Source organism: Lemur catta, chromosome 15 (genome assembly GCF_020740605.2).
Source record: "Lemur catta isolate mLemCat1 chromosome 15, mLemCat1.pri, whole genome shotgun sequence".
NCBI lineage: Eukaryota > Metazoa > Chordata > Mammalia > Primates > Lemuridae > Lemur > Lemur catta.
The window spans coordinates 43,555,040-43,579,401 of NC_059142.1; the positions used below are offsets into that span (position 1 = coordinate 43,555,040).

The 24,362-nt window shown below is 34.9% G+C and overlaps 1 protein-coding gene across 1 annotated transcript in view; it reads left to right on the forward strand.

Annotated features, from left to right (window-relative positions):
* Positions 1 to 24,362, forward strand: part of TANC2 (tetratricopeptide repeat, ankyrin repeat and coiled-coil containing 2) — a 289,785-nt gene that overhangs the window by 25,928 nt on the left and 239,495 nt on the right. Inside the window, exon 2 of the mRNA XM_045525947.1 lies at positions 9,679 to 9,770. Coding sequence (XP_045381903.1) covers positions 9,704 to 9,770 — 67 coding nt within the window. The 5' untranslated portion in view covers positions 9,679 to 9,703. The remainder of the gene's footprint in view (positions 1 to 9,678; positions 9,771 to 24,362) is intronic.

Here is a 24,362-nt window from a genome sequence, read left to right on the forward strand (position 1 = left end):
CTGATAGATTAATAATTGTGATTCATCTTCTTCTGGCAGTATTCTTCTCTTTGACATCTTGGGTGGAAAATAAAAATTCCTGTATCCTCAGTTGTGTCCCTTGAGAGCTTAAAAACAAAACAAAACAAAACAAAACAAAAACAAAAAAAGCACAAAGCTGGTGTGTCCAAACTTCTTTTATATCTTCTTGAAAGATGATGCAGTACTTTGGGCAAAGCAATAAGAAAGCTGAAAGAAGATGAAATAATGATCACTTATTTCAATATTGCATCATTCTTTTAGATTAATCTAGCATTTCCATTTTCTTCTGATTTTTTCATATTTTTTCACAGTGAACATTGTAGAACAGTAATGCCATTTTTTCAAGATTTTTATAAATCCTGTTATCTTGTCTGACAAGCTCACATTGCTTCCTGGGAAGGGCAGCCTGCAGGGCCTCAGAAAATGTTGGCAACTGTAGTAGACAAAATAGGGACATACTGATGCTTAGCCCATAGTATAAGGATCCAGAATCTGAGATGGATTGAGAACTCACTGAATTATAAATCTATGTGGACAGACTATCTGTTATGAAATATTTGATTTCATTGAAATTCAGAAGTTAGACAACTTAGTCTAATGGGGAGGAAGGTTCGGGGAGGGTGTTGAGGTAAAGAGACATACTGGGTCAGCCAGCTCCCAATACTGGCCACCAGGTGGCCCAGGGCAGTTTAGGTGCTGTCTGAAAGAGCTTCGAAGGAGAGGAAAGGGGAAGGCAGTACATAACCTGCTTAAAAATTTTGTATAGGTGAGGATTTATAATTTAAGCAGTACTTGTACTACATACAAGGCTGGGTCTGGAGCCTACCATCAGTTACTTCCCTAACTCAAGATAAGACTCAGTTATTAATTGTCCCACATTCCTTCCTGTGCCCTCCAGTCTGGAATGAGGTTGCATGATTTGAAGCTCTTCAATGCTGTTCAAAATTTATCTGTTAGGGAAACTATCAGAGATTATTTCTGGTCTCGACTCAGATAATTTTGTTTAATCCAAAGACTTTTCTAGATGTAACTTGTTGAGAGAAGTTCTGATATGAGTAGATATTTTGTGGTGGCTTTATATTTTAGCAGATACACTAGACTTCTTTTGGTCCTTCCCATATGTATTAGGCCATTAAATATGAAATGTCCAATTTTGAATCAAAAGTTTAGTTTATCATATCTCAAACAAGAAACGGTACAATTAATCAAAGTATGTGCCTAAACTGTCGATGAAGTTTTGCCATTTTAATGGTAGCTTGCTTATGCCAGCAGCAAAGAAACCTAGAGAGTGAGTGGCCATGAAATCACCAAAGATGTTTTCCACAGCTTGTTGAGAATTGAATATTTTTCCTTGGAAGAAGTGGTCCAAAGCCTGGAAGAAGTGGTAGTCAGTTGGTAGCAAGGTCTGGTGAATACAGTGGATGACAGAGAGTTTCCAAGTCCAGCTCCTGTAGTTTGAGCAGTGTTTTTTGTTGTTGTTATTTGTTTGTTTTTGCAACATGTGGTCTTGCAGGAGGATTGGCCTGTCTCTATTGACCAGTCTTGGATGCTTAATCACAAGGATCCTCATCATTTCGTCCAATTGGTTGCAGTAGATGTCCACTGAAATTGATCAGGTTTCATGAAGCCATAGTGGCTAATACGAGTGCTGGACCACCAAACAGACACCAGCAGCTTTTTTTGATGAATGTTCAGTTTTGGACTGTGTTTTGGCACTTCATCTTTATCCAACCATGGTGTTGAATGCTTGCGATTGTCAAAAATAATGCATTTTTCATCACACGTAAAAATATGGTGTAGAAATGGTTCGCCTTTATGTTGTGACAGCAAAGAAAGGCAAGCTTCAAGACAATTTTCTCTTCTGATGCTTGTTAATTCATGTGTTACCCATCTATCCAGCTTCTTTACCTTGCCCATTTGTTTCAAATGGTCCAATATTGTTGGAATGGTACCATCAAACCTTGCTGCTAATTCACCCACAGGTTGAGATGGATTTGCTTCAGCTACCACCTTCAGCTCATCATTATCCACCTTGGTTTCAGGTCACCCACATGGCTCATTTTCAAGATTAATATCACCAGAGTGGAACTTCTCAAACCATTGATGTACTGTGCATTCATTAGCCACACCCTTCCCAAACACTTTGTTGATATTTTGAGCTTTCTGCACTATATTGGTTCTACGATGGAACTCATATTAAATAATACAAATTTTTGACTTATCCATGGTTTCACAAAAATTGCTCTTAAAAAAATTTGAAAGATAATCACAAGCCAAAACGTCTATTTGAAAGAATGAGGATGTACCTTCACAATATAAACAAAACAAATAAACAAAACCCCAAAATAACTAGTGTCAAAGTGAAATGTCAGAGATACCAACTGTCACACTTAGTATTTAAGGAAATCAGACATTCCATACTTAATATATTTTTACCTTCTGCTATCTTTAATTATAAGTACTTCCAAACTTACTTCATGGAATATATTTAAGGCATTTAGCAATTTGTCTCAGTCAACATTTAAAGAAAGCCAGTCTTGATAATATACTGGTCCATCAATATGCCTTTCACAGGTGGGAAAACATGCAATTTCCAGGTAGTGGACAAATGATTTGTCTTTCTTGTATTGGCCTGATCCCATTATTGTTTATAATTTTTTTCCTGAACATAGAGTGTTTACTTTTTAAAGCCTCAGTTCATGTTAGATTTATCTTTCTGTGTGATGTACTCACAATTCACACTATTGCATCTGTCATTGGTTATTTACCTCTCCCAGTACGGTTATATATAACACACACTCTTTTAAATTCTTTCATTCTTCCCCATTTCTCTCTTTATTTATTCTTTTGAGAATATTTATGATTCCACTTTTTAGAGTCTCTCATGCTTTCAACAAATATTTACTAAATTCCTTTTATGTTCTAGCTACTGTGCTAGTTGTTATGTCTTCAGTGGTGACCTAGCTTTTGCAGTTTAATGGGATAAACATATGCTAAACGTTAAATAAGTATAGTCGTTAATGATGTACTTCTGCCATGTTTTCTTTAGGTTTTCTATATAAGGAGTTATGCTATCTTTTAGATATTTTACAAACATGCATTTAAAAAATCAGACGTACATTTAACTGTTTAGCATCTCTTCCTTTGTAACTATGTATTATAAAATGATATTACTACTTTATTCCAACATTTCCATTATGTCTGCATCATTAACAATTGCGTCCTTATCTGTAGTGTTTAAAAATTTATTTGACATGTTTATTAAATGTGTTAGTGTGTGTTTGTATTGTTCCCCTACAAAAGTTTCCCTGAAAAGAAACTCTAAGTTGAAAAATGATAGAAAATGGGTAGCATTTACTTTAAATATATATAGCTTACTTTTTGTAATTATACCAACAGTTTTGTATTCAAGAGTTCTCTGAAGGTAATATCCAAATTAATATTGTGGAGAGAATCATAAAAGATTTTGTGGGTTGACTATAGAGATACTAAATTCATCATTTGGATCAGTTTGCATTCTTATTTTTGTAATTAGGTCTATAGGCAATATCTTAGTATGTTACTTTTCCTTATCTTTTAATTTTCTTAGTATTTGAAACATTTTCTTCAGTCTTTATAGAACTTTAAAAGCATTTTAATGGTATAATTTATTTATTAGGCATAGTTCTAATGTCAAGAAACTTATTTCTCAAATTGGAAACCAGGCTAAAAATAAGAGTAAGTTAATCCACTACAAAACCAAAAATGAAAATAAAAAATAATATCAACCCATTTAAACAGGAAAAGGATATAGAAAAAGAGATTTTTAAAAAGCTGCCTAATGGAATGGAAAAGTGAATGGCAATACCGTAAATATCAAAATAGTACAGAAGTACTTAATAGTTAATTTGATTACATAATTAATTACATAAACAGTTGTATGAAGGCGATATTGCACTTTTTAAAAAATAACAGAGTAAGAAAAGTGCTTTAAATATGCAGGTGGGATGAACATTGAAAATTATTATTGATTGTCCACTAACAAGATAGTAGAAGATGACATTGAAATAAGATATTGAGTCTCTAGCCTTGGTGAGTCATTAAGAAGTCAATACTTCTCTTGAATGGTTTAGAACAGGTGTCACAAACAAAAGCTTAGAGGCAATGCAGATAACATAATGTTAAAATCAGTTAATTATAAGACAATTAAAAATGATTGGGGGCCTGTGAATGGTTTTTATTTTCCTGTCCAGAGATTTCACTTGCCAGAAATTTATCCAGTGATTTCTCCTGAGAGAGTTAACATTTTAAATTTTGGATATAAAGTTTGAAAAAGTAGGATGAAATTTAGACATGTATTATTGCCAGTTAGATCAAACTACCTTTTCCCACTTAGCTTCACTTTGTGGAGTGTCTATATTAACATATTATTATAAGTAATTTTCTATCAACATGTTAACTTGAATAAGAAAGTCATTTTATCAAAATGTAACTATGAGATGAGTAGCATTAAATAAGTATGTTTTATTTCATTCTTTATACATTTAATAATTTATAAAATGTAGGACTAGCAAAGAAAAAATCTCTATACTCTTCAAAAAGTGATCATTATAAATTAATTTATTCCACTCCTCAAAGTTTTTTACTTAAATTACCTGTAGGATATTATCTTGGGTTTACATGTGAGATTTTTATTCTTTTTGACTCCTAGTCTTAGTAAATTTTAAATAATCAATAGCTATTCTAATAATAATAATCTATGCTCATACATTTTTCCCTTTTGAAACTTTGATGAACTGTGCATAAATAATATGAGGGTCTGAGTTAGGCAGTAGTTCAAATCATGCCTAGAATTTTCTTGGTTTTCCCTCAGATAAAATTTTTAACTATGCCTATAATTTTCGTGCCCTTCTCTCACTACCCCTAGTGTACATTCACACTAGGCATTTCCTATTATTGTAGTTGATTCAAGACCTTTTCTCTCATTCTCAAATGACTCACGGAAAAAAAAAAACAAAACCTTTTCTCATCCATTGAAACTTACTTTTATTGTACCCCTTTACTTCTTTACTAGGTTAATAATCTGATGAATTAAGTCTTTGCTCAATTATCGACTCATTCATTTACTCACTCAAGAAGTGTTGAAAACTAGGCGATGAGGATAAAGACCAGGTTTCTCTACAAGGGATTTGATGTGGACAGTGGTATACAAATAAAAGAAATACAGTTGATAAATTTAAGAAATATTTATTTAGCACCTCCAGCGTATCAGATATTATTTTCCAGTTCTAGGATTGTAGCAATGAATTAAACAAGCAACTTCCATTTCCTCCTGGAGCTTATATTCTAGTGGGTGAACTGACAGTAAAACAAACAGGTATATAATATATCACTTAGAGGTAAGTATTTGGAGAAAAATGAAACATAAGAAGATATGGGTGAGGATTTTGGAGCATAAATCATGCCACAAAGTTATCTTCCCCTTGAGTTAAGAATCTGGTCTTTTGTATCCCGTTATTAATCAGTCATTGGCTGAGAATCTCTGCAGGGTTGAGGTAGGGAGACATGAGACTTTCTGGGCAAGATGGTTCCAGTCAGCCAAGGGTAATTCTCTGGAGAATGGGGGAGTGACTCTGAGCTATTAGCACCTCAATTATTTAAATTTTAAATAATTTTAGTTAACACATGTATATCTGCTACTTAGAGTTTACTGTTAACATTTTATTTTGCTATAATTACCTTATCACATATCTGCCTTCCATAGCTCTGTCCATCAACTCATCAATCCACCTTATTTTTTGGTGCATTTCAAAGTAAATTGCAGACATCTGTATGCTTTCCCATAAATATTTAAACATGAATATCGCAGAGCATAATATCTTATTATTTTGAGGTAAAATTTATATACAACATGATGAGAAAATCTTATGTGAATATTTGCTGAGTTTTGACAAATGCATGCACCTTTGTATCCCAAATTCCATCAAGACACAGAATATTACTATCATCCTGGGCTATTTCCTCATGCCATTTCTCAGTTAATCTCTATATCTACTCCCAAGAGACAACCATATTCTGATTTTTTTCTGCCATAGATTACTTTATTATTGAACTTGTTATAAATGGATTAATTCAGTGTATACACGTCTATTTAAGGTTCTTTAGGATATTATATTTTGAGATTTATCTATGTTGAATATATAAGTAGTTCATACCTTTTTATTGCTGAGTGGTATTCCATTGTATGAATATCCCATAGTTTGTTTATCCAGTCTCCTGTTGATAGACCCCTGAGCTAGTTATTGGCTATTATAAATAAGGCTGTTGTGAAAATTGTTGTATTGGTCTTTTTATTATGCACATATGTTTTAATTTCTCTTGAGAAATATGTAGGGGTGGAATCATACATTAAGTATAAGCATGTGCTTATTTTCACTGTAAAATTGCTAGAATTTTCTCCATGATTTCTGAAACCACAGAAAGCAAAACTGTAGATAAGGCGGGGAGGCTACTATATCTTGGATATGAAGTCTTATGTTATATATATGTTTCGTGAATAATTTTTTCCAGGATCACTTAAGGCCAAGGGTTCAAGACCAGCTTGGGCAACACAGTGAGACCCTGTCTCTAAAAAAATAAAATAAAATAAGAAAAATTATCTGGGTGTAGTGGCATGTGCCTGTAGTTCTAGTTACTCAGAAGGCTGAGACAGTAGGATCAATTGAGCCCAGGAGTTCTAGGAGGCAGTGAGCTATGACTGTGCCATTGCACTCCAGCCTAGGTGACATAGCGAGACCCTGTCTCTTAAAAAAATATGTATATTATGCTGTGTTTGTTGTTGGTTCCAATCCAGTTATCACCAGGTCTGTGTGGGTAAATACTTTTAAATGCTGTCTCATCTTTCTCTTTACCCCTCTCCCTGCTCTTGTGTATGTGTGGTGCTAATCTCTTGTCTTTAAGTTTCTTTCTGCTCCTTTTTATCTTCCTTGTCTCTCCTCCTGCCTTTTGTCCTTGGGTTTTTTGGGGTACTTTTTTTATACCTTTTGTACAAAGATTAGTTTCAACGTAGTCTGTAGCCCTCTTGTAAACCAATTAAATAAGTTTTTAATAAAAAATTATTTACTTCTAGCTTAATTGCATTGTATTCAGAGAATATACCCTGAAAGACGTTAGTCCTTTCAAATTTGTTTGTACTGTATGACCCAGTATGTGGTCCATTTTGGTGTTTTGTGTGTAGTTTTTATTTGAAAGAGCATAAAATAAGTATATATGCATATATATCAATGTGATGTCAAAAAATGTCTGTAGTTATTGTGTAGTTTAGATATTCTATATTTTAGTAATATTTTGTCTGCTTGATCTGGTAGCTGTTGACAAAGATGTATTAGTCTTCCATATGATTGTGGATTTGTCACCTTTTAGTTTTGTATACCTTTGCTTTATATATTTTGAAGCATTGTTATTGGGTCCATTCAGATTTGGAATTATATCTTCTTGTTGGTATGACTTTTTAATTACTAAGAAATGCCTTTATTTTTTAGTAATGCTTATTGCTTAAGTTTACTTTGCCTAATATTGGCATAGTTATGCCAACTTCCTTTTAGTTAGTCTTTGAATGGTATCTTTTCGCATCATTTTAGATTCAGTCTTTCTGTGTCTATATTATATATAGACTTTTTCTAGAGTATTTAACATAATAATGGATATATATTAAGTTTAAATCTACCATCTTAGTACATGTTTTACATTTTATCCGCATGTTTATGCTACATTTTCTCTCATGCCTTACCTTTCTTTGGTTTAGTCAAATATTTTTAATTATTCTTTTTATCTCCTCAATTAGCTTTTTTTTTTCTTTTTTGAGTCAGGGTCTCATTCTGTTGCCCTGGCTACAGTGCAGTGGCATCATCATAGCTCAGTATAACATCAAACTCCTGGGCTCAAGTGATCCTCCTGCCTCAGCCTCTCAAGTAGCTGGGAGTATAGGCGCAGGCCACCATGCCTGGCTAATTTTTCTATTTTTAGTAGAGATGGGGTCTTGCTCTTGCTTGGGCTGGTCCTGAACTTGAGTTAGCTCTTAATGGATATCCTAGAGATCACTACATGAGTTTTTGAGTTATTGAAGTCTAATATAAATTATTACTTCTGTTATTGCTAGATAATACAGATATCTTAGAGACTTTAATTCCATTTACTCTACTCCTGCCTTTTTTAATTGTTGTTGCATTATAAATCTACATATATTTTAAAATTAACAAGCTATGAATGTTGTTATTTTTATACTCATTGTTCATTCGTGCTTACCAACATATTTAGACTTCCTATGGCTCTTCCTTTTTGTGTTTCTATGCTTTTTATTTGAGTATCATTTTCTTTCTGTTGGAAGAAATCTTTTAGTATTTCTTTTAGTGATGAATTCTTAGTTTTTTCTTTTCTGAAATTACTTATTTCATTTTCATTTTTCAAGGATATTTTTAACTGAAAATAGATAGCTTGATTGACACCTGTTTTCTTTCAGAAATTTAAAGTATCACTCCATTGTCTTTTGCCATTTACCATTTCCATTTAAAAAAGATTATCTGTCCGTCTGTTTATTGTTGCTACTTTAAATGTGTTTATTTTGTTGTCTAGCTGTTCTAAATATTGTCTTTGATTTTTAGCCTTTTGGCTATGATTTGCTTAGTGTTTAGCTTTGTATTTATTCTGCTCACGCTCAACAGGCTTTAAGATGTGGCTTCATGTCTTTCGTTAATGTTAGAAAACTTTTGGCTGTATGACTTCAAATATTGCTTCTTCCTAATATTCACATTCTTTTCCTTTGACATACCAATAATATGTATGTTAGAACTTTTCAGTGGGTTCCATATGCATCTAATATGCTTTTCTGTATTTTTCAACTTTTATCTCTCTGTTTCTTGGTTTGGATATTTTCTGTTGACCTGTATTCTGCTTCATATTCACCCTCTTCAATGTGATGCATACACCAAGTACTAACAGCATTTTGGGGCAATTTTGCTTTGAAGAAGAGCAAGGATATAGGAGCAATAATTGAACTATGGGGGACGTAAGGAAGAGGGCTTTGTTACTGGGTAGAACATACTGAAATACGTTCATGTTATGATTGAAATGATTCAGTAGAGAGAAAAATTAAAGTTTTGAAGAGAGAAAACAAAGATGACTTTTTGATAAAAGTCCTTGAGAAGGTGGGAGAGGATCTAATCCAAAGCACGGCCAGAAGAGTTTTTGTTTGATAGGAGTGGGACATAGAGAGGATAGGCACTGCTTCATGTTTATCAGTAGTCTTGTGAGATGGCTTGACCAGTGGAAAATCTGCAGGTGCTATAAGTTTCTAGAATCTTTGTGTATGTGTGAGGAATATGGGAAAATTATCTAAGTAATGGAGAGTCAAGTGAGAGGTAGACTGTATTTATAGCTACCTAATTATGTTTTCTATTTATGTGTATCCTCAGTAATATCTACCTTTATTTCTTAGCATAGTCAAAGTAGTATACTTTTAAGGAACTATTTGAATGTTTAATGGTCTTTTTTATCATATAGGTATAATTTTGTACTACATATTTAAACAGTTAATTCTTTATGGTGGATTTTAATTTCTTAGTAGTATTTTGGATAGAAAGTCAAGTTTTCTTAAACATACTTTCCTGTATTTTCTTTTAGAGTTGTGTGCTAGAATAGCATAACCATGTTTCGGAATAGTCTCAAGATGCTTCTTACTGGTGGGAAATCAAGTCGTAAAAACAGATCAAGTGGTAAGTGACTATGCTACATTTATTGTGTGTAATGTTTGAGAAATAGAAATGGGATTTGAATTAATGCTGTAACACTTCATATATTTATTAAATGGTTTAACTTAGACAAAAAGAAAATTTATATTTTTATAAGCTGTCATACTCTTTTTTTAAGAGATAGGAGCACTTGAATATTTAGCAGGAACATTCAGGTAAAGGGAAAGTTTGTGAAGGAAAAATATTTATTTCTAATATATGGGAGAGTAGTGTGCCTGTGCATATACTTATTAAAAACCTTCCACATCTAAACTTATTTTTTGAATTACTGTGAAATTATTGAGGTCCTAGGTACTCTTTGGGGAGGAAAACTGTAAAAATAGGAATGATACCCAAAGATTTATACAGAAAGTGAAATATAAGTTGAATATTTTGATAGCCATTGAAATAAAGTTTCTAAAGTGTGTGTGTTTTTTTAATTAAAAAACAAAGTTGTGAGTCTTAGGCTTTTAAAGTAAATAAAACAAAACTATATGTACTTTATTTGGTAGAAAATATCGGAGAGAAATGTACTAGAATGTTTTTTTAGTTAACAGGTGGTAGACTTTCATTGTATTCTTCAGAATCTCTTCAATTTACTAAGTTTTCTGCAATTTATAAATTTACATTGGTAGTGTTACCAAAAGTTTGGTACTTGTCCCCGAGGCTGAATGAAGAATGAGGACAAGTGGTTTGAGGAAAAGGAAAGCGAAGTTTATTAATTTGCCACCAAATGAGGAGGATGGTAGAATCTTGTCTTAAAGAACCATGGTCCCCACCTTTAAGCAGAAATAAAGGGTTTTTAAAGGGAGTTTTCAGCTTCAGGCTATTGCTGTTTAACTAGGGTTGGTGGTCCTGGTTGGCCTTATCTCCAGTGAAGTGATCTCATGACCTTTGCCCTGGACAATTCCTGTTGAACCATCTCCTGTGGTTTAAGATACTAGTAAACAAAGAACACGCCTCTGCCCCTCTGATTACTGGCCTCCAGCAGGAATGCAGGTTTTAATTCCCAAAAAGAGTGGGGGGAGATTTAAAAAGACAACTTGTAATACATTTGCCCTGTTTCAGGCCTTTACCTCTGTTACAGTAGTATATTCATTATCATTCATTTCAAAATATTTTTATAATTCTCATTATGATTTCTTCTTGATCCATAGGTATTTAAAAGTGTACTTATTAATTTCCAAACAGTTGATGATTTCCTGGTTATCTTATTGCAACGGAAAAAAACTCCTCTACATCAGTTAAAGGAAAATTGTTTTTTCTTCTACTACTCTCACTAACACTTCTAGCCACCAAATATGGGGGCTTTTTTCTTACAATAATTCAGTTCAGTTCTCTGGCAGACACTGACTGGATATCTTACAATTCAATTCAATTCTGACCCTGTTTACTGGGAGTTAGCACAGACTTGACAGGTTGTGGACTCAGAAAAGACTAAAGACTGCCCTCCACTTCAGTGCCAATTACAAGTGATGGGTCTTCAGGTTACCCACAAATTCTGTTGGACTCGGCTACAAATCAGGTTCCCTGGACCCCCTCCTCAGGTTTGATCATTTCCTAGGATGGCTTACAGAACTCAGGGAAACACTTAACTTACAAGATTACTGGTGTATTATAAAAGAATACAGCTCAGAAACAGTCTGATGGAAGAGATGGGGAAAACAAGGTATGGGGTAAGGGGAACTGAGTTTCCAGCCCCTTTTGGGTGTGCCACCTTCCCAACATCTGGGCGTGTTCACCAATCCAGAAGCTCTCTGAACCCCATCCTTTTGGGGTTTCATGGAGGCATTATTATGTAGATATGATTGATTAAGTCATTTGCCCTGCAAACTTCAACCCCTCTTTCCTCAGCAGAGGTCAGAGGGTGAGGCTGAAAGTTCGGCTGTACTCACAGGGTTGGATTGGCAACCAGCCCCCATTCCAAGGCTATATACTGGAGCCTCCAGCTAGCAATCATCTCATTAGCATACAAAAAAACCACTTATCACTTCAGAAATTCTAAAGGCTTTAGAGGTTTGTGCTAGGAAATGGGGCAGAAACAAAATATATATTTCTTACTTACTGTGTCTCACTTATTATTAGTGAATTCTAGCTTAATTGTACGGTTATCAGAGAATCTATTTTGTATTCTTTTGATATTTATTGAGATCTGCTTTTACAATTCATCATTAGTCAGTTTTAGTGAATTTTCTAGATGTGCCTGAAAATAATGTGAATCCTGTAGTTACTGGATGCAGTGTATGTCAATTTTGTTAATGATGGTCCTCAAATATTTCATATCTTTATTTTTTAAAAATTATTTGCTGAGAAAGGTGTAACAAAATAATACACTATGATTGTGGATTTATCTATTTCTCCTGGTGGTTCCCAACAGTTTTTACTTTATGTATTTGGAAGCTGTCTTATTTAGGTACATTCAGATTTAGAATTGTTATATCTTCCTGGTGAATTGACTTTTACCATTATGAAATGTCCCTCTGTATTTCTAATAATACCTTTTGTTTGAAAGTTGACTTTGTCTCACATTACTATAGCTACTCCAGCTTTCTTTTAATTTCTGTTGGAAAAGTATGATTTGTTTCATTCTTTTACTTTCAACATTTTTATATGCTTATGCTGTGAATAGCATATAGTTAGGTTTTATTTTTATTCATTCAAACAAATTTTTTTCTGTGAAGGAAGACTTTGGTCTGTGTTAATTCAGTCATTGATATATTTACGTTTAAATATAACGCATTGCTGTCTGGTTTCTATTTGTCCTACCAGTTCTATGCTTCTTTCTCTCTATTTTGCATTGATCAAAGCATTTTTTATTATTCTTTATTTCCCGCAATAACTTAGAAATTATATGTTCTTTTGTAAATTTTTAAGTGGTTACCCAAAAGATTAAAACATCAATCCTTAGCTTATCAAAGTTTAATCTTAATTATATTTTTACCTCTTCTTGGACAACGGAAGAGCTTTAGATTCTTTTCACCTATATTTTAAACTTCACAAGGCATTACTATTACTAATTTGCTCTTAACTATATTTAGGTCTTAATTTTAGTTTTTGTATGTTTTTTTCTAGTTCTAGAACTTCCATTTGCTTTATTTTTTTTTAATTTGGAAATAATGTTAGACTTACTGAAAGGTTGCAACAGCAGTACAGAGAACTCCATATAACCTTACACAGCTACTGAGTTTTACTGCATTTGCTTTATCATCCCCTTTCTGTACATACATACTTGTTGTCTCCCTCCCTCACTAACTACCTCTCACTTTCTAAAAAATCATTTAAGAGTAAGTTAAATATATCATGCCCCTTTACTCTTAAATTCTTCTATGTATATTTTTTAACGATAAGCAAATTCTTTTCCATAACCACACAGTATAGTTATCAACTTTAGGCAATGTAACACTGATATTGTTATCCAATCTAGCATCTGTTTTCCAATTTTGTTAGTTAATCCAATAATGTCCTTTATAGAATTGTCCTCCTTCCTTTCCAGGATCTAGTCCAGGATAAGGTACTACATTAATTGTTGTGTCTTTTTAATCTCATTTAATTTGAAACAGTTTTTCAGCCTTTCTAGGTATTTTTGAGGAATAAAATTATCTCTCTTTTCTTAAAAAATAAAATGTTCCTAATTTTGGGTTTGTTTAATGTTTTCCATAATTAAATTTCCAGTCTGAATGTTACGTAAATGTATATTGTTTTCTTCTTGAGGGCCCACAGTGTTCTTCTGTCATTCGTTAGTTACTTTCATTTTGATGGCCAAATCAAGGTGCTGTCTGGTTTTGCTGCTATATGGATATTAATTTTCCCCTTTCAGCTTAAAAACAATCTGCAGTTAGATGCCATTTGGTTCTTTTAGTTGTTTCCGGTTCTTTCCCAAAATTTTCAATCTTGTTTCTTATCTCTTTGAACATAGTAAGTCTATATTTATATATATCTGTCTGCATTTGATAAAGTCTACATTTGATAATTCTGTGTTTCTATTGTCTGTTTCTTTTGTTTTTTACTCATTTTATTTCCTCTTATGCTTATTTTTTAAATTTAAGCTTTTAGGCAAATTTTAGACTTAGAGAAAAATTACAAGATAGTACACAGAGAATTCCTGTATACTTCTAGCTTAATTTACCCCATTGTTAACATCTTATATGATCATGGTGCATTAGTCAAAACTGAGAGACCAGCATTGGTACATTTCTATTAATGAAACTCCAGAGACTTTTATTTGGAATTCACAGTTTTTCCATTAATGTCCTCATTCTGTTGCAGAATTCAACCCAGAGTACTACATTGCATTTAGTTATTATGTCTCCCTAATCATTAATTTGGTTTAGCAGGAGACATCATTAGGTCAAGTCTGAGAAACTCTAATTAATGTATCTGCAAAAGTCAGACAAGGAGTCTCTTACCAGTTCTTTTATGTTTAACAGTCTAGATTTTTGAATAACACATTGAAATACAAGGTTTTTTTTTTTTTTTTTTTGAAACAGAGTCTGCTGTGTTGCCCGGGCTAGAGTGAGTGCCATGGCGTCAGCCTAGCTCACAGACTCCTGGGCTTAAGCGATCCTACTGCCTCAGCCTCCCCAGTAGCTGGGACTACAGGCATACGCCACCATGCCCGGCTAATTTTTTCTATATATATATTTTAGTTGGCCAGATAGTTTCTTTCTATTTTTAGTAGAGACGGGGTCTCGCTCTTGCTCAGGCTGGTCTTGAACTCCTGACCTTGAGCAATCCACCCGCCTTGGCCTCCCAGAGTCCTAGGATTGCAGGTGTGAGCCACCATGCCCAGCCTCAAGGTTTTTTTTTTTTTTAAAAGGAACTCACATCATACATCATTGATTGCTTAACTTTTTACATCTATAGGATCACAGCAATAAGTGGCACTGTAAATACTTGAACATTTCCCTAAATTATCAAGAAAAAACTAGATTTATCATCAGAATAGTATACAGTGGAACTTTCAACTATTTATGAATGAAACATGCTATAAGATATTTTTGGTAATGGCATAACACTAACCTCCTAAGATTACTTCAGTGAGATATAATGTACATAAAGTGCCTGGCATGTATTAAAATGCACTTGCTGGGAGGTTAGTGAGTAGGAGCAGGTTACTTAACTAGTTAGTGAACCTAGCCAACCACTTTTGTACAAGATGGGTTTCTTAGTCCATTTGTGTTGCTATAAAGGAGTACTTGCTTGGCTCATGATTCTGCAACCTATACAAGAAACATGGCACCAACATCTGCTTGTGTTGAGGGCCTCTGGAAGCTTCTACTCATGATGGAATGTGAGAGGGAGCCCATGTGCAGATCATATGACAAGAGAGGAAGCACGAGCATGGAGGAAGTGCCAGGCTCTTTTCAATAACCAGTTCTCATGGGAACCAAGAGTGAGAACTCACTCATTCCTATGAGAATAGCACCAAGCCATTCATGATGGATCCAACTCCACTGTGCAAACACTTCCCTCCAGGCTCCATCTCTAACACTGGGGATCAAATTTCAACATGAGACTTGACAGGGCCACACAAACCATATATAAATAATATTAATGGCGTATTCTCCAACTTGTGTATTCATGTAGTTTTTCTAGATATACTCTTATATATGCCATGATTCTTTGTTGACTGAGTAGCTCTATTTAATGGCACTGTCAATCATATTTCTTCCCCTCACTTGCCTTATAGTAGAATAAAATTCCTAATAATAATTTACCAGGCATTATTCAGGTTTTTGTTTTTCTAGTGGGTTCATGGCATCCATTGAAGGCCTTTATTAATCAGGACATTTGGTCTGAGGTGAGAGAAAATTCAGCAAAAAGAGTCTGTAATAAAGATAGAAGCTTTTGTTTATAATGTTTAGCCATATACAATAATGGAAGTTTCTGTGGTCCCCAAAGGAGGAGAAAAATATGTTGATAAAATGAAAGAAGCAGTTTTTCTTTCACTGTCATGCCCTTTTGTTTAAGGTACTCTTTAACTTTCCTACTTTCTTAAGTGATTTAGGTATAGGGAAGAATGGGAGGAATATGACAACAGGAACTCTAACCCCATCTTAAACTGTAGTGTTTACTTTACAGCTTGGGATTAGATGGTTCAGCATTATTTTTTCAAATATTCTTTCTTCCCCTTTCTCTCTCCTTTTGGGACTCTCATTACGCATGTGTTGCTATGCCTGATGTATCCCACAGGTATCTGAGACTTTGTTCATCTTTCTTCGTTCTTTTTTTTCCTGTTCCTCTGATTATATAATCCTAATTGATCTATCTTTAAGTTCACTGATTTTTTTTATCAAGACTCTCTACTGAATTTTTAATTTCAATTATTATATTTTTCAACTCCAGAATTTGATTCTTTAAAAAATTTTAATTTCTTTGTTGATATTTTTTATTTGAGGCAGTATTCTCATATTTACCTTTAGTTCTACTGATATCGTATCCTTTAGTTTTGTACATGTATTTAAAATAGCTGACTTAAAGTTGCTTAGTATATCCAGCATCAGAGCTTCCTCAGAGACATTGTTCATTCCTTGTATATAGTTCCTACTTTCCCCCTGTATATAGGCCATTCTTTCTTGTTTCTTTGTATGTCTTATAATTTCTTGTTGAATACTGGACATTTTAGACTGTGTAAGTGACATCTTTAGAAATCAGATTCACCTCATCCATGAGGATTTATGTTGTTGTTATTTTTTTAGTGACTTCTGTGAACTAATTCTCCAGAGTATGTATTGTTTATTGTGCATGGCCACTAAAGTCTCTGCTTGGTTTGCTCAGTGGTCAACTCATTATTAGACAGAGATTTTTTTTAAGAGCCTTCTAGTCTTTGCCGAGGGACTTTTCCCACTGAGAGGGCTCTGAGTGAGATCAAATAAAAACAACCTTGTGAGTGGAATCTTTCTGGGAAGTACCATACAGGTCAAATAATGACAATTCTTTGGGAATAAAGCTTTTCCGGAGCTATAGCCCTCTTCTGCCCCTTCCTGTGGCTACCAGGCTGATGGTTTTCACCATGATAGTAGATTGTTGGTTATTGGGGCTACTGCAGAGCTGGAGAGAGAGGGATGGGCATGGAGCAAGTTAAAATGCCACAAAGCTTGCTGCTATTCCCAAGATTCAGCCATTATTCTTAAATATATATTGTCTGATTGCTACATGTTAAAGATCCAGGCAGTTTCCAAATTTGACATTTAAAAAAACAGTTGATCCAGAATTTGTTTTCTGTCCTGGAACCACCATTTTCTTAGACACCTTCAGTTGTTCACTTTTGACAGCAGCACTATCATTTTCTATTACTTTACAGGATTCTACTTGACCTTATACTGGATTAGCTGCATACTTGTTTAGGATTGTTATGTTTTCTCAATAAGTTGACCATTATATCTCCATGAAATGCCCTCATTTATCTCTGGTTATATTTCTTAATGTATGTGGTCTGATGATAATATAACCATACCAGTTTTATTATGATTAGTGTTCGCTTGATGTGTCCTTTGCAATATGCTAGACTTAAATCTATCTGATTTTTGTATTTAAGGTGTTTGATAATGCCTCTGTTCCAGTTGTTGATGCCTTCTCCATTTTTACTGGCTTGAGGTGGAATATTTGGGGATGGGTGGATGGGGAGAAAGAGTTGGTAGGTAGAATGGAATGTCAAGTAGTGAAGGCTATCATGAAGAATTTCATCAATAAGGTGCCAAATGTAGCCTTTAAATAAGAGATCAGCATAAGTTGATTAGAATTCTGTGTCCTTCCATGGTTCTATAAGGTCTGTTCCTGATTCTGACTTCATTTCCTGTAACTCTACCTTTTGTTTTTGTTCATTCCCTTCAGCCACATTAACCTTCTCCTGCTTTAGGACTCTTATGCTTGCTGTTCCTTATGCCTAGAATATTATTAATAGTTAGCTCTCTTACTTTATTGGTGTCTTTGTTTAGAGTCACCTTCTCAGTGAGGTATTTCCTGGCCACCAGATCTAAGATTTGGACCCCTTTTTATGTCCCCTTTTAATTTTGTCCCCCACTCCCCTGCTTTTGTCTCTGTAGCAATTATCATTATTTATCTTATATATTGTTTTTCTGTTTTGTTATCTGTTTTTCCTAGTGGAATACAAGTTTACACTGCTATATCCTTAGCACCTGCCTGGCACATAGCAAGCACTCAATAAAATTTGTTTTATGAATGAATAACATTTTAAGGAAGATAACTCTGGCATCAGTATATAAGATGGTCTGCGAGAGGAGGAACTGGTTAAGAGATGATGAAAAGACTAAAGAAGTGATAGTAGAAATAAAGAGACAGGATACATAAGGAAGACATTTTTGAGGTAGAATAGATAGGATTTGGTTACTAGGGTGGCTGGGAAGTGAAAAGAATGGGAGGAAATAATTTGGTCTGAAATTTCTGGCTAGAGAGACTGGCTGATTGGTGTATTACATTGTTCCAGGCCCATATTGGAAACTCAATGATCACATATTCAATGAATAACTATCCAGAGCTAAACTATTACCTTTTGCATTAAATTTTGCTTTCAAATGTAATTTGAAACTCAGTCCTCCTGACCCCAGATTTATTAAACTTGAAATTTTTAGAGGAAGTAAGAACTTGATGTTTAAATTTGATTAGATCCTAATGATCTCTTCCCTGGTCAGTTTTATTTGCTATTATAGGAGTTGGAACGGTTATAATTACCAAAGATCCAACTTAAGGTGACTGAGACATTAAGGGGATTTATTTATATAACTAAGAATTCTGGAAGTAGGAAGATTGCAGATAACTTAATTCTAAAGCTCAATAGCATCATCAAGGACTCAGTTTCTTTCCCTCTTTCTGCTCTGCCATTTTCTTTCTACTCTGCATATTGGTTATTGTTCACAGGTTTGTCCTTACATAACTGCAAGAGGACTGCAGTACCTTAAGCTTTTATATACGCACACGACATTGTTTAAAGACTAGTAGAACAACTACCCTTTCTTGGGTCTCCTTTTAAGATGAACGAAAACGTCCCTGAAAGCCACTTCTTCCCCTCACCCATTTACTTCACATCCCATTGGCAAATGTGTATCACATGACCTTTCTTTCACCAGTTAATGAATTGCAAATGTTGTTATTAAGATTCATTTGCTGCTGGGTGCGGTGGCTCACACCTGTAATCCTAGCACTCTGGGAGGCCGAGGCGAGTGGATCGTTTGAGCTCAGGAGTTCGAGACCAGCCTGAGCAAGAGCGAGACCCTGTCTCTACTAAAAATAGAAAGAAATTATCTGGCCAACTAAAAATATATATAGAAAAAATTAGCTGGGCGTGGTGGCACATGCCTGTAGTCCCAGCTACTTGGGAGGCTGAGGCAGAAGGATCGCTTGAGCTCAGGTGTTTGAGGTTGCTGTGAGCTAGGCTGATGCCATGGCACTCTAGCCTGGGCAACAGAGTAAGAGTCTGTCTCGGAAAGAAAAAAAAAAGATAAACAAAAAGAAGAAAAAAAAAGATTCATTTGCTAATCAGGATTCACCCCGTGAGGTAAGAGAGAGAACCAGCCTCCCTTTGAAACAAATACGTAAAATAAAATCCAGGTTCTGCTAGTATGAAAGAAGAGATTGGCTAGGTAACCAGTGGAGTCTGTCACTTTGTTTTTCTAACCTAGTTATGGGTTTTGTTTATTTTTAAAATTAACAATCTTTTCCATATGAAGAGTTAGAAGGGCAAGCCCAAATGTAGGAAAAACAGGACCTCCTTAAGTTTGTTAATAATGCTAATATTTTGATATGAAGTTTGTAGGAATGTAGAGTTGTTGGGATGTAAATTAATCTCTCTGAGGCTTACCGCTTTGTTGAAGACTTGGTTTCTGACCTGCAAAGCAAGACTTGGCCCCAAACCATAGGATTTTAGTATGAGAGGCCCTGCCTAGGAAACCTACCACCTGATCATCCCAGAAGATAGATTTCTATGATTGTTCTTGACCAGGGGAATTCTTTTCTATTCTGGAATAGGAGTGGATAGGAGATTTGCTCTTACTAAATTTTTCTCCTGAATATTTTTTTTAATAGCATGAATCTTTTTTGTGCCTTTTCAAACTCAAATATTAGGAACAGATTTGTCTCCTTTTTTGCTGTCACTGTCCATCCTAACCACAAAAGACTTGGCTGGGGAATGTTCAATAGAAGAAAGATAATATTGAAGAAAAAACGAAATTTTTCAAAGTAATAATGCCCTGCTGTACTTTTTTGCTTCCAAAATTTATATCACATCTCATTCTCTTAGCTGTGGTATTATTCATATACTAGTCAGTGAGTGCAGTCATTTACTTACTCAGAATATTGTATCACTTTGCCATTCTATTTTGTCTTGAAAACTGATACCAGACTAATAAATCTCCTTTCTGTTAACCTTCCAATTGACATGCTCTAAGGCTAAGGTGCTGTTACATACTATTTAGATACGTCTTTCTATCCCTGATTATATGGTGAGCACTTACTATGGGCCAGTTAAAGTACTCAGGGGTGTAGTTTACTTAGAAATGAAAGACATAGCCTTTACCAGATTATACAGCATGGCGTAAGTAAACCAGTACTATTAAAATATGTGAGAAGTATTATGAGAAAGTTCTACAGAAGGTAGTAGTATTGGAGTGCTAAAGAAGGACTCGATCTCATACTGGAGGGAAATGGAAGAATTCTTGCAGGAGGTAGTGACTATCATCGAACCGATATAGTAGTTAGCCAGTTTGAGAAATGGAGAAAAGGAAGTTTGAGACAAAGGGTACAGCAAGTAAAAAGACATGAGGCTGTGAGAAAGCTTGACATTTAGTTAACTGTATACAGGTAGTTTGGTACTCGGGTTGGCTCCTATTTCTTGTATCTAAATCTTTTTATACGTCTGTTTTCTTTTCTGACCCTGCACGTTAGTTTCTTATGCTATTTAGTTCAAATAGCAGTACATAGCTACCAACATTTGAGTTTTATATCTTGCAGTCCAGGCACCCAGAGGAGGATACTGAATCAATTCTTTTGTTTTCAAATCTGTAAGGTAGGTTGACTCTGGCCTAACTTAAGTCTGGTATCTACCCTTGGACAAGTCAGTTATACTTTGAATTAGGATGTGGGTGAGATTTGTGATCATCTCAGCTCAGGTTAGGTGCCTATCCCACTGGAAATCAACTACGTCTAGTAAAGGAAGGGAGTAAATCAGTGGAGGGAGTGAGGGCAGTTCCCAGAAAGGAGTGTGTGTGATGCTGAGTAGGCAAAGTGACACATGTCATCTTTGGGGGCTATTGCAGCAGCATCCAGGTGAAAGACAATGAGAGTCTGAACTAAGAGGGTGGCAGTGGGAATGGAGAGATATCAAGAAAGAATAAACTAAACTTGATGATTGATTGGTTGTAGGTCAAATGAAGGAGGAACCATAGTCTTATTTTTTATTCACTATTTTGTTGAGTGCTTGCTATGTGCTAGATACAGTTAGAGCTACTGGGGATACAACATGTGATAGATCAAATTACTAAAGGAAAACCTTTTTCTATACTCACATTTCTGACACCAAATGTGTGGGTTTTTCTTTCCCATAAACAATTCTCCAGGTCTTTGGACACCAACTCTTTGTGTCTCCTACAATTCAGTTTTGACACTACCTACCTACAATTTGTCAGACTGCAGAGGTTAAGGGCTGGTCTCACAGACTACTGTTGACTTTAGACAGCAGTCACAAGTCCAGGCCTCCTATACTTCTGACCTCTAGCTATAATTTGGGGGCGTCCGTGGCCCCCTCCTTGAGTTCAGTGGTTTGTCAGAAGGGCTCATGGAACTCAGAAGACATACTTACTGGTTTATCATAAAGGATATTACAAAGAAGACAGATGAAGAGGTACATAGGACAAGGTCTGAGCACAGGAGCTCTGTCCTTGTGGAACTGGAGTGTACCACCCTTCTGGCATGTGGCTCACCAACCTGGCAGCTCTCTGAACCCTGTCGTTTAGGGTTTTTGTGGAGGTTCCATTGTATAGGCATGATTGATTTAATCATTGACTATTGGTGATTGAACTCAATCTGCAGTCCTTTTCCCCTTCCTGGGGATTGGGGAGGTGGAGCTGAAAGTTCCTTCTAATCACATGGTTGATTTCTCTGACAATCAGTCCCATCCTGAAGCTACCCTGGGGCTTTCAGCCACCAGTCATCTTATTATAATAGCGTATAAAAAGTCACTCTTATCACTTCTGGTTTTAAGGCTGTAAGAGTCTAAGGGTCTTAGAAGCTCTTGTGTCTATAACTGAGGGACTAAGAACAAATACATTACTGGATTTTTTATTTTTTGTTAATATTGAGAATTTTTGTTGCTATGTTCATAAAAGGATATTGGTCTGTAGTTTTCTTTCTTTTTTGGTAATGTCTTTATCTGGTTTGATATCTGAGTAATTCTGTCTTCATAAAATGAATTGGGAGTGTTTCTTCCTCTTCTGATTTCTGGAAGAAATTGTGTAGAATTGATATTATTTCTTTAAACGTTTGGTAGAATTCACCTGTGAAAACATTTAGGTCTGGAGATTTACTGTTTATAAAAGTTTTTTAACCAAAAACTTTATTTAATAATTATAGGAATGTTCAGGTTACTGTTTAATCTTTGGTGAGTTTCATTAGTTATCAGGTATTTATTAAAAGGTGTATTTAAAAAACCAGTTGCTGCTACCCAATAGCAATATGACCTTGGGAAAGGTACTTTAGCCTTAATCTCTCTGGTCCTTAATTTGTTCATCTGTAAAATCAAAGGGTTAGATATATTTCTCTTTTTTAAGGTTTCTCCCAGTTTTTAATTTTTATATTCTTGTAGGGTAATTCAAGTTTATGCAAAAGCATTGTGAGCCTCTGTTTCTGGTTTCATCTGTCATTTATTGGTTTAGCATTGGTTTATTTAGATTCACTTTGCCTTTTAATAGATAGTTTTTATATTTTTTTATAATGTATTATTTGTTGATGAAAGGTATAGGTAGAGGCAAGCCTATTTATGCATTTATACAATATACTTATGTATGTAAAAAGTTACTTTTATAAGGTATTTATGTAAGAAAATGTAGGACATATCATGTGTTACTTTTTAGTGTTATATTTTCTTTAAAAAATTAAATAGTTTTACAATTTTAGAAATGTTAGGAATGCAGTTCTCTTGGTGATTGTACTTCTGAATCTTCATGATAAAAAAAGTCATTCATTTTTGGCTACTTAATAGAGACAGTGTCTATGTAAGTATTTTTTGTAAAATCATTTTTAAAAGGTGGCACACTGTTATGCGTTCTGTCCATTTGTTGGGTTAAGGCAAAGTGAGAGTGGCATACAGATTTACTGCTGAAGGAAACATTAAGTTGCAGGCTGCAGCTGGAGGATTTTACGTAGGCACCTGTGGGTTTGAGTGCGTTCAATATACAGACTGCAGTAGGAGGCTGGCACTGACTCTGCTGACTCCAGTACACTCCTTCACTGCTGTTCTGCCGATTTCTCCACTGTCCAGAAGACAAACAAAATGGTGCAGCACATACAGGGCTTGGGAAAAAAATAACCATCAATATGACCCAGAGGTGGGTTTGCTACACTGAAGAGGAGAGAAAATTGTTAACAAGATTAAAGGCTTGGACATAGTTCAGTATGTCAGGTGTCTTTAGTTGTTTTAATATTTGATTATGGCCATTTAAAAATGAAACTGTTATAGTTCTAAAATCTGCATGCCTTCTGTATCAAGGTTCAGGTATATTGCATGTGTAACATTAGCAAATGCATGCATGGTAGTTTATAAACAGATTTATATTTGTACTAAATGTGTGTAATATGTTTATAGATATGGATGTGTTCATGAAGGTTTTTTTCTATTAACACTAGATTTTTTTTAAAAAGTAAGCCCTTACAGGTTTTATATTTTCTCTGTTGCATATTTGTTGCAGCTCCTGTCAATGTCTCTTTCCTTATATTGTTCATTTTATAATAGCAGAAAGCATTAGTAGAGCATTCTGTAGTGAGATATGGAAAATCAGTAGAATGAACACTGGAGTTGGCACTTCATATTTTATTGATGGCTGTAATGCAGTGTGAGTTCGCATTGCACAGTCATGATTTAAATGATTATCTCTTTTATGAAAGCAAAATGTTTGTAAGAACGGCCATGTTGTAGACAGTGAGTATAAAATAAAGGAGAGGAAGTAGGGCAAGTACAATTTCTCTGTCCTTGATTTCCTGAACAGTGTTCAGCATTGACTGAAGGCACTATCATTTTAGAAGTACAGTATAGAAACATTGAACATCAAACATAGAAAAAACATGGAGGTTTATTTTCCCACCCCCTGCTGGAAGCACTTTGCATATGTACTCATATATTTTGGGTTTCAATGGCTGTATGTTAGTGGGGAGCTGTCCAGTTGAGACAAGATATGTTTACTTAAGCCACACCCAACAGATTCAGCTTTTTTATGCGTTGGGGCACTATTTTAATCCTGTGCTGATTTGTAACCATCATCTGTGGGATGCCTTTGGGTTGTAAAAAGAAAGAAAATACTAGATTCACAGGTCTCAGCTTAATGTTTTTGAATATCTGAGTTGCTGTATTAA